Below are 10,937 nucleotides of genomic sequence, written 5' to 3'. Positions count from 1 at the left end.
TAGTGAGTTCAGGGCAGCCTGGGCTGCATCTCCATCTATGTCACAGGAATCACAGCCCCCAGGCTGTTGTGTGGCCTGGAGAGTTTCATTTTGAGATACATAGTAGATCCCTGGTCCTGCCTCTCTCCTCTTGACTTTAGTTCATCAGTGTTTGACTTGTTTGGGTTCTGTTGTTGGGAGTTATTGGGAGTCACTGTGCTCTCAGCTATTTCTTGGGTATTGCACAGTTTTCCATCTTCAGCGAGCTGAGCTGCCTTGTCAGGAGTCTGCCTTCACTTCTGTGCTGTTCTTAGGGTTGTGTTAGAAGTGAAAATGTGAATTCCCAAGTGTGAGTGGTCTTAAGTTACACTTTCCAGTTGCTCCATAGCTGCTGTCCCTATGGGAACGCCTGAACCTGCGTTCTTGTGCGGATGGCGTTCCTGTGCGGATTGTGTTCCTGTGCGGATTGTGAAGAGCGTCTTCAGTCCTCTTCTACACTCACATTTATCTTGCTTTACGTTAAGTTGAATTTCCAGGTGTTTACCGATCCTTCTCTGTCTTCATGCACGAGAGCATGTGTGTGTGTGTGTGTTGTCCATTTATTGCCTTTGCTACTTTTCTACTATGACTTTATTTTTTTTATTTTAGATGTTATTTTCCAAATTTTGATACTTTCTTAACTTTATTTATTTAGGTATTTAAACACCCAAATCTCTTTTATCTTTAAAACACATTTTCTACCATTACTTAATGATCTTACTGTAAAATTTAATGTGTGAGTCTTTAAAGAAAAATTTTAACTTATCTTAATACAGAACATGGCCTCCCATCACACTTTAAGCAACCACTTTTCCAACACTATCTGAGAAGCATAGGAAGAGAAGAACCGGAGTGGCAGGGACACGGGAGAAACTGTGGCAGGTAGAGACGGCTTTCTCATGTCTCAGGGGCCAAGGACGACCAGCGCCTGGCTCAACAGCCCCTAGGCCTCTCGAAAGAGTCTGCTGCAGAAAGCTCCCAATGCAGCCAGTGACGAGGCTCTCAGCACAATCCTTCCTCTCAGACCCACAGCCAGCCACCCCCACAGGCAGCTGCAGCCCAGTGAGCTCTGCTACATATGATCAGGGTCACAGGACTGCTGCATAGGGGTGGGTAGGCTTTTCAGCTGCTGAGGAGCACAGGGGTTGGGGCAGGAGAGCTGCTTCCAGTGCAGAGAATAGTCTTCAGAGTATATTGCAAGTGGGACTCAAGCGGGCAGCCAGCTGCTTCCTCCTCTGTAGCTGACTACTTCCAACAGACTGCAATACTCTCTGCTTAAAAGCCATTCTCCACAGAGCCCCCTCATTTTAAAGACAATGCTGATTTTCCGGTAACACTTCTATATTTTGTCATGAGTTATCTATTTTGTTCCTCATTTGCCTTTTTATTCTTCCACTGTAGGAAACACCTCTTCATGATTCGGCTTTTTTGAGACATGGCCATGTAGCCCAGGCTATGTTGCTGGGATGATCTTGAGTTACTGAGCCTTTTGCTTCTGGAACTCTCTGGAGTTCTGGCATTAGGGGCATGTGCTGTTAGATCTGAAAACAAACAAACAATTCCACAACTGTCTGATTAACAGAAGCTATATTTAGAAATGACCAGCTAGCTGCCTCTCTCTCAGTCAGGACTTCAGAGAGCAGCCCTTCACTGGCTTTTGAGGCCCTTTTTATGGGAAAGGGCTAGAGTTGATAGAAAACAGCTGTCCAGATAACTGTTGTTAGCACCCGGACAGAAGAGTGAGGGACCCTGGACTCAAGGCTGCCCTGGGCAGATAAGTACAAGAATTCATCATGTGGAAGGGGAGGCATCAGGTTATCTGAGAAGACACACTTTTGTAAGGCAAAAAGGTAGCCATAAGTCACAGGTTCCAGAGTTTAGCACAGCAAAGGGCAGGCATACATCATAGGGTCACAAGTTTGGTTTAGGCTGAAATGGTTTGCAGGATACATTAGGCTTAGGAAACTTGCAATGCTTAGAGTCTTAATAATGATGTATACCAACACGGCTCCCTAACAACAGTGTGGCTCTGTAGAGGGAAAAGTTATGGATACTGGGTATATAGAATCCTTTTTAGATATAAAATATTCTTTAGGCTTTCTTTAGGAATGTGGAAAGACCAGTCACCACTACTGGAACTGGCCGACCCGCAAAGAGAAAGGAAAGAATGCAATTTAGTCAGGTGGAACCAAGCTGAGAACCATAGTGACAGGGCAAGGCCGAAGTGACAGGGCAAGGCGGAAGTGACAGGGCAGGACTACATTCTTGAGAAAGATAAGTGTATAGAGAGTTTTCATCTGATCCTGACTCATGTAGGTTGGGTTCCTTTGGAATGTTCCACTATTTTTATGTTATACCACCCTAGCAACCCCCTCACCCCCTCCTCATTTCCTTGGTTTGTGGTTTTTCCCTTTAAAACCCGTTCCAAACTGGCAGTCGGGGTCAATTCAGCTCCTGTGTGGGCATGCGAATTGACCGGCAGCTAGCTGTCACGCCCTAATAAATAACCTCGCAATTGCTCCGGTATATGGTGTCTCGAGTAGATTACTGGGTGGTCGCGACTTTCTGAGACTTGAGAGAGGGTCTCCCCTCTGCAGAGGTCTTCAGCTCCTGCTTTGGTTTTACAGAACTACACCAATTCTAGCTTTATGTGTTGCTGGGGATTGAATCCATGGTATTGTGCTTTCTGGGCAAACACTCTACCCACTGAGCTATTTCCCCAACCTCCAGCCACTTGGTGTTATATCAGTCTTCCCCTTACCCTCCGTCTTAAAAGGACTCTAAGAGTACCGAACTATACTGTGTGCATTTATTTAGCGCCTCTCAAAAAGATGACATGGGCAATTTGCTATCTTGGGACTGTGGATTCCAGAGCCTCTTCAGAGCAGAGGGGTGGCTGGTCCTGGCAGTTCTGTATCCCAGTGCCTACACCTGAAGTTCCTGGTCACATGGCCTTGGGTTTACTCTGATGCTGAATTATGTTCCCAGGCACATCTCCTGCAAACTCAGCTCCAGCAGGCCTCCCAATCTATTTTGCTTGCCTCTGGGTTCATGTTAATCTTGTCGTTGTTGTTTTAGTTTTTGTTTTTTGGGTTTTTTTTTGAGACTGGGTTTCTCTGTGTAGCTCTGGCTGTCTTGGAATTCACTCTGTAGACTAGGCTGGCCTCAAACTCAGAGATTCACCTGCCTCTGCCTCCCGAGTGCTGGGATTAAAGGTGTGCACTACCGCCTGGCTTCATGTAAATCTTTTATTTTTAATTTTGCCTACTTACACACCTTCCTAAGATTTTTTTTTCTTTTTTTCTTTTTCTTTTTTTTTTTTTTTTTTTTTTTTTGGTTTTTCGAGACAGGGTTTCTCTATGTAGCCCTGTCCTGGAACTCACTCTGTAGACCAGGCTGGCCTCAAACTCAGAAATCCGCCTGCCTCTGCCTCCCAAGTGCTGGGATTAAAGGCGTGCGCCACCACCGCTCGGCAAGATTTTTCTTTTTATGTAATTAATTTATGACTTAGTCTCTGATTGCTCTCCACTCTGCTCTTCTTGTCAGAGTTCAGCAGGGATCTTGTAGGACAATCAGTCAAGAATGATTCAAGAATTGCTGCTCGTTCTTCACTCCTACCCTTTTCCCTGCATTGCAGAAAGCTTGGCTGGGTAGCCTCCTATTCCTTGCCACCTTGGTGATCCCATCCAAAGCAGGATGCACTATTGAAAACCGTGAGAGACTTCCAAACCAAAAGTATGATGGTAAGTCCTGGTTTTCCAGTATTTTTAATGCCATTCCAGCCTGGTAGATACAATCTGTAGATATGACCTAGTATATAGGGCAGATGGAGAAGTATTGGAATATACACTGGAAGAAGGATTCGGGCAAATACAGAAATAGTAAGAAAGTTCTTCTCAATTCTAGCTAGATGAGATTTCCCAGAGAGCTTTGAAACTTAGCCCAATCAGGCCCATTGAAGAACAGCTGAATGGGAATCTCTGGGGGCTAGAGTTGACCAGTAAACACTCTCTGACTTTTACATGCAGTCAGGGATAAGAAACTGCACTCAAAATTCAATGTACGTGATCATTCCTGTAATCTTTTTTAAATGCAGAGCATTCTCTCGTGGTTGCATGCGCACGTGTGTGTGTGTGTGTGTGTGTGTGTGTGTGTGTTATGAATGGTCCTGGAGAGTGTCATATATACCAAAACAAACACTTTAATACTGTACTAGTTTCATTCTGCTGCTATGATGAAACGCCCTAACCAAAGCCAATTTAGGGGAGGAAAGGTCTTATTTGCATTGCACTCCTAGGTTCATTGTGGAGAGAAGTCAGGTAGAAAAACTCAAGCAAGAACTTGAAAGTATTTCCCGGATGGCATTAGTCTGTATCATGTTGACAACTAAAACTAAGTATGATGACAACTAGACCATATGTCTTAGCCCAGGACAAGTCTAATAGCCAAGTAACTTCCTAATCACTACTAGGTTAAAAAGGAAGGTCTTATTTATTCTCCAATGTCTTCTCTAAAACAAAATCTAGAAGGATTTAAGCTTGCTTAAGAAACATTATCAGGCCAAGCATGGTAGCTCAAGCCTTTAATCCCAGCAAAGGCAGTTGAATATATGAGTTTGAGGTTAACCTGGTTTACACAGTAAGTTCTAGGCTAGCCAAGGCTAGCAATGCCTTGTCTCTAGATAGATAGATAGATAGATAGATAGATAGATAGATAGATAGATAGATAAATGTTATCAGAGCCAAGAACTACAGGACTGCAATGTGCAGGACTCTAGCCGTTTTGAATACAAAAGCATTGATTGTTTCTGACACCTTTACAATTGCCTACAGTCACATGTCAGCAGCTCTGACTGACAAACTTCCTGTTTGCTCCTGTTGTGAGACTCTGGGATTTGCATCCTTTTAGAATGCGTGGATGCTAATGGTGGCAAGCATTTCCTCAACACTACCTGGAAGAAGGAGGAATGTGCGTGGTGTTTCTGTGGCAAAACGGCAATCACCGCTGGTTTGGCCGGCCCCAGAGAGCCACTCTTGAGGACTTCTGCTTTGCCTTGTTTAGTTTAGTTTTGTTTGGTTTTGAGACAAAGTCTCCTTAGGTGGCTCTGTCATCAAACTCCAGGGCTCAAATAGTCTTGCTACCTCTTGTCTGTAATGTGTACACCGTCTGAGAAGCACAGGCAGACATGTTTGTGTTTTATCCATATGAATTTATTGAATAACAGTAAATTCATAAGCTACGTTGATTTATTTTTAGCATAAATGACATTTATCTCTGTGTATGTGTGTGTGTGTGTGTGCGTGCTCGCGCGCGCAAGCGCATGAACTTGGGCACCAATTTGTTGCTGGAATTTCCAACCCCAATAAGCCCATATAAAAACATATTATCCAGTTATTATAGTCATAAGCTATCTGCCTAGATTTCGCAGACCTAACTTATCCCCAGCTATAAGACCCCTTGCTACTTGTGTTTCTCCTGGCCATGTAGTTCTGGTCCACTGTGTCTTCCTCCTCCTCTTCCTCTGTCCTCTCTCCTTACCTGTCCTCTCATCCTCCTCTCCCCATCTACCTGGCCCCACTCTCAAACCTCCAGTCCTACCTTTCCCCTCCACTGCCCAATCACAGGCTCTAGCCTTTATTGACCAGTTAAAACAGGGAGAGGGTTCACATGAGACCACATTCGTACTTGATGGACTGCTCATCAGGGGAAACACACGCTGAGGATTGAACCTAGGACTTCACACTTGCTAAACAAGCACTCTACCACGGAGTTGTAACTCCAACACAAAGAGCAGGTTTAGACTCACAGGAAAACTAAGCATTGGTCCAGAGATTTCCCATATACTCTCTGGCCCCACATGCCCAGCCTTGTCCATTACCAACATCCTCCACAGAGGACACAGTACCATAGTGACTGTGCCTGCACTGAGCTGTCACCAGCACTAGGGTCTGCAGTATGATCTACTTTGGACTTTGGAGAGGAGTTCTTAGTCCAGTTTCTCATGGTAAAATATAAATAATACAGAATTTACTACTTTTGGCATTCATTTTAATTACATTAAACATATTTATGTGTTGTGTAACCTGACCATTTCCAGTGGCTTTTTATCACAAGCTGGTACCTGACTGTCCTCTTAGCTACATGGGAAGCTGAGTCATGAGTGTCACTTGAGTTCAGGAATGTGATGTTGTTCTGCTAGAAGCTCAGTGTTTGGCTCTAGCTGGCCTGGAACAAGCTGTGCAGACCTGGATGGCCTTTAACTCGGAGATGTGCCTGCCTCTGCCTCCCACATGTCGGGATTAAAGTTGTGTACCACCCCACACAGCCTTGAGCTCAGCAATTTTAAGTCAGATTTGGCAACATAGTAAGACCTCCATAGCCGGGCGGTGGTGGCGCACACCTTTAATCCCAGCACTTAGGAGGCAGAGGCAGGTGGATTTCTGAGTTCGAGAGTTTGAGGCTAGCCTGGTCTACAGAGTGAGTTCCAGGACAGCCAGGACTACACAGAGAAACCCTGTCTCGAAAAACCAAACCAAACCAAAAAAAAAAAAAAAAAAAAAAAAAAAAAAAAAAAAAAAAAAAAAAAGAAGAAGAAAAAGAAAAAAAAAAGACCTCCATAAAAAAATAAAAATAAAAAATCAAGTGAACAAACTCAAACCCCAACCAAATAAAAATCTAAGACTCCATATTCACCCACCATGCACTCCTCAGACCCTTTACCAGTCCCTGAAAGTGATTGCTCAGCTGCTGTCTTTTAGGAATGTAACTGCTGTAAACCTGGTGCAAGTAGAGAAATGATAGAGTGTTTGTCCTCTGAAGACCACTCTTCTTCACACAGTATAGAGCTTCCTCAGAGTTTATCCGTGCTGCCGCATCGTTGGTCTAGCCTTTCTTTCCAGGCTCCTAGCCCCATCCTGGGGCAGTGCACACTCACTCGCCCCTTCCTGGGCAGTTGCTTGCTTCCAGCTGAGTTTCTTTTTCTGTTTTCAAGGTTTTTTTTTTTTTTTCTAAAGCTTGGCTATCATCTTGACTCTTAAATCTCCATCCCACACAGGTTCCTAAAGACAAGCAAGTTTTTCCAGTGATGTACTCTTGAGGCTAGTCTTGTGGGCACTGTAGCCTTGACTGTACAGTGATGCAGCCTGAATGAGGCAGAGGGAAGAGCTGTGTGGTGCGAAGACAACCTTCAGGGTGCCTGGTGTGCTAACCCTGTGCTGCTGCTCTGTGGACGTCAAGGCCAGAGCAGGCCGGAGTTGTGCAGATGGGTTCTGCTGCATTGCTGTGAATGCTAAAGGTCTAGTATTTGAATACATGGACGACAAAGCACCTGCAGCTGAGGCCACACCAGCCTCTCCACTCCTAGCCTCTCCAGCTTCTGACAGCTTCTGTTCATCTTCTTTGGCCAGCTGAATCTTGCATGGACAGAAGTAGTTCTCTTTTTGTCTTAGCAGTGCTGGGATTAAACCCAGGGTCTCAGTCTGGGTTTATGCCAACTCAATAGAGGTACTGTGTAAAGTAGCATTTTCCAAGTTTGCTTCTGAATCCAAACTTTTACCAATTGCCTTGGACAGACATAGAACTTTAAGCACAGTGCTTGAGTTCTGCTAAAGTTATGTGTCTCAAAAGTTCTGCCTGCACGTACTAAGCATGCCTCATGGTAAACGTAGAGACAATCGAGAGAAACATGCAACTGAGAAGTAGGCTGACAGACTGCCCCAGCAGGCTCCCAGGTATTGGCTGGTCACCAGGGGTCACAGCTGAATCTTGATTCCCCCCCCCCCCCACCGTGGCTTCAGATATCTAACCTTATCTGTGACCCTTGAGTGTGGTTGAAGCCCCACAGGTTAAGGACTGGTAAACCATTCCTCCATCAAATGGTAAATAGATCTCTATAGTGACTAAATGTCCCCAGACCGTCAGCATTGCTGTCACAGAATTTTGACACAACTCTTCTGTGATTACCAGTGGGCCCGGGGTACCGTCAGCATTGCTGTCACAGAATTTTGACACAACTCTTCTGTGATTACCAGTGGGCCCGGGGTAGAAAAGAGTAAAGTTGGTCCTGGTGGTCACGTGGGAGGATCCTGATGCTGGAGTCTAAGTACCTTTGTCTGACTCTCATTCCCTCTTATAGTGTGCCACAGCAAGGTTTAAGTCTCTAGTTCTCAGTTCCAACTTGCTATGAGAACTAAGTGAGATTCTGAACATAAACTCATCAACCCAATAGATATTTTAGGTCTTCTCTTTGCTTGGCCTATACAGTGAGTCTGATAGTGGCTGGCACTTGGTGAAGGCTCAAATGCCCTTTTCCCTTTTCCTTCTGTAACACCTGTCCCATCTGGCACTGCTCCACCCTGGGGAAATGTGCCTATTTGGCAATTCTGTTCCAAACAAGTTTCTGGAATGGCCTAACCTCCTGTCCGATCTTCATGCCGGCTGTTCTTAAAAACTTCATTTTTTTCTAGAGAATATGCAGATTTGGATTAAGCTTTCTGTTTGGGAAATTTCTGGACCCTTTTCACCTTCTATAGATGCTGCCCAGATCTGCAGATGTCCAGGGACTGGAGGCCTGGGCAGAGGGACCCAGGGGCAGGGCATGGGAGATAGCTGGCCTTTGTCTGTTGCTCTTTCCAGGCCCAGGTTCCTGGAGTGGAATGTGAGAAGCAAAGGGCCAAGGTCATCAGGACTCTAGCTTTGGATCTGCTGATATCTGTGTCTTCCCTTCTCCTTCTCCTCCTATGGCTTCTTCTACAGTATTCAGTCTGGATTGCATTATAGTGTGCACCCATGGGCTGGAGACATGGCTCTTCCGAAGGACCCAAGTTTGGTTCCCAGCACCCATGGCAGGTGCTCACAATCGCTTGCAGCTCTAGTTCTATACGATCCTACACACTCTTCTGGCCTCTATTGGCACCTGCATACATGTGGCAAATACACACACAAATAAAAATAAACATAAAAAACAAGCATTCAGTACCACACCCTTTGCCATAGCAACGCGTACCCATACACCAGTGACAGGAGTATATTTCCTAACAGAAACTTGTAAACAAAATGGCTATCTATTTCAACCACTGCTTGACTTCTAAACCTTAGACACTGATGACCTTAATTGACTTAGTTTGTGTGTGTATGTGCACACGTACACGCATGTGCTATGGCATGTGTGTACAGATCAGGGCACAGTTAAAACCAGTTTACTAGGCTTGGCAGCAAGGATCTCTGCCCACTGAGTCATCTCACCAGCCCACTTAAAAGTCTTTTTTTCTTTCTGTAGTACAAAATATATTATACAGAATTTTTCATTTAAACAATTTTCAATAGAACTCTTCAAGGACACAACATGGATTTCTAATATTGTGCAGGCATCACTGCTCTTTCCAACACTTTCAAAGAGCCCAACTAAAACTATGTTTCCATTAAGCACGGTTCTCCATTCCTCCGCCCTGCCCCTGGTAGCCTCCACTCTGCATTCTGTCTGTGGATCTGCTGTCCTTGATCGGCCCTGTAACCAGTAGGCATTTCTCTGTCTGGCTAATTGCTTTTAGCAAGTTTTTCAAGGTCAGTCCACGTTGCAGCATGTTCTTATTTCATTCCTTTTACATGGAATGGTACTCTACAGGGTTGCAGGGTCACGTTTTGTTTACTCTTTCACATGCCGATCAATGCTTGTTACTTTTTACTGCTAGTGAATAACACTGATGTTGTGAATCTTCATGTACGTTGGAAGACGCTTTGCAATAATTTTGGGACAGAAGACTAGGAGTAGGAACCATTTTGTAAATGGTTCTCCTTTGACACAAATCTCTTTGGCAAATTTTCTAGAGACATCTCTTATGAGGCCTTTTCTGGCCAGCTGGTAACGCCCTCTGCCTCTATGGTCTGCATAGTGCTTCTCCGGGATGTGTGGCTCCTTGGTGAGAGCTGAGCTTGACACAGTTACCACATGGTCCACAGCAGGAAGAAGGTACAGCTGAGATTGTTGTTGTTGTGAGAAAACCTTAGCAAACAGCACCGTACGTCACGATTTGTTCTCTTAGCTTCTCGTTAAAGAACTTCAGGTGGAGCACATGAGATGGCCCGTGGCTTTAATATCCAGTCTCTCTGCTTAAGCAGTACTAGTTCTCCTTTGTAATCACAGGCTTTTCCACCTGTGCCCAAGTTCCCCAAAATAACAACTCTGAGACTTAAATTATTCATGAATAAATGCTTAGACCATAAGCTTGGGCTTGTTCCTGGTGGCTCATAACTTAATTAACCCATTAAACTAGTCTAAGTTCTGCCACGTGGCTGGTTACCTCTCCTTCAGTTTCATGCTACCTGTTACTTCAGCATTTGGGGCAAATCTCCCCTCCTGCCTGACTCTATCCCAGAAATCCTCTCTCCCTATCAGAATCTCCACCTCCCTACTTCCTGCTTCAGCTAATGAACCTTTTATTGATAGGTGATGCTCTCACACATTGCACAAAAGATTCTCTCAATCCTTCTTTCCTTCTCTTAACAAAACCAAACAGGATGTTGGCTCGCTCACTTCTGAAGCATCAACACTGCTGACGTCAGAACTTTTGCACGGTCATTTGTCTCAGGCATTCTGCACCTCATCCCTTCTTCCTTGGCTGTCTCCTTCCCTGAAACAGCCTCCTCTTCTTCCAGAGTTACAGCAGACTAATTTCCCTTATCGATGATGTCTCACTGTGGGATGCAGAGACATCATCCTTGCCTCCGCCCTCAGTTTTTCTTTCCTTCCGATATCATGGTCACTAATCTCTGGTGGGCGTTTGAGAATGAATGTACAGAGTTTATGATTTGTATGAAGCATGCCTGGAGCCTGGATACCCACAAGCTCTAAGAGAGGGGCGTAGGGAGAGAGAGAGAGAGAGAGAGAGAGAGAGAGAGAGAGAGAGAGAGAGAGAGAGAGA

The 10,937-nt window shown here is 44.8% G+C and overlaps 1 protein-coding gene across 1 annotated transcript in view; it reads left to right on the top strand.

The window, feature by feature from the left end:
• The window catches only part of Msmb (microseminoprotein beta), a 16,924-nt gene that overhangs the window by 3,591 nt on the left and 2,396 nt on the right, over positions 1 to 10,937 (top strand). Inside the window, exons 2-4 of the mRNA XM_028787550.1 lie at positions 3,656 to 3,761; positions 4,927 to 5,025; positions 7,984 to 8,068. Coding sequence (XP_028643383.1) covers positions 3,656 to 3,761; positions 4,927 to 5,025; positions 7,984 to 8,068 — 290 coding nt within the window. The remainder of the gene's footprint in view (positions 1 to 3,655; positions 3,762 to 4,926; positions 5,026 to 7,983; positions 8,069 to 10,937) is intronic.

Source organism: Grammomys surdaster, unplaced genomic scaffold, assembly GCF_004785775.1.
Source record: "Grammomys surdaster isolate TR1022 unplaced genomic scaffold, NIH_TR_1.0 125669, whole genome shotgun sequence".
NCBI classification, from domain to species: domain Eukaryota; kingdom Metazoa; phylum Chordata; class Mammalia; order Rodentia; family Muridae; genus Grammomys; species Grammomys surdaster.
This window is presented reverse-complemented; position numbering and strand designations above follow the sequence as displayed.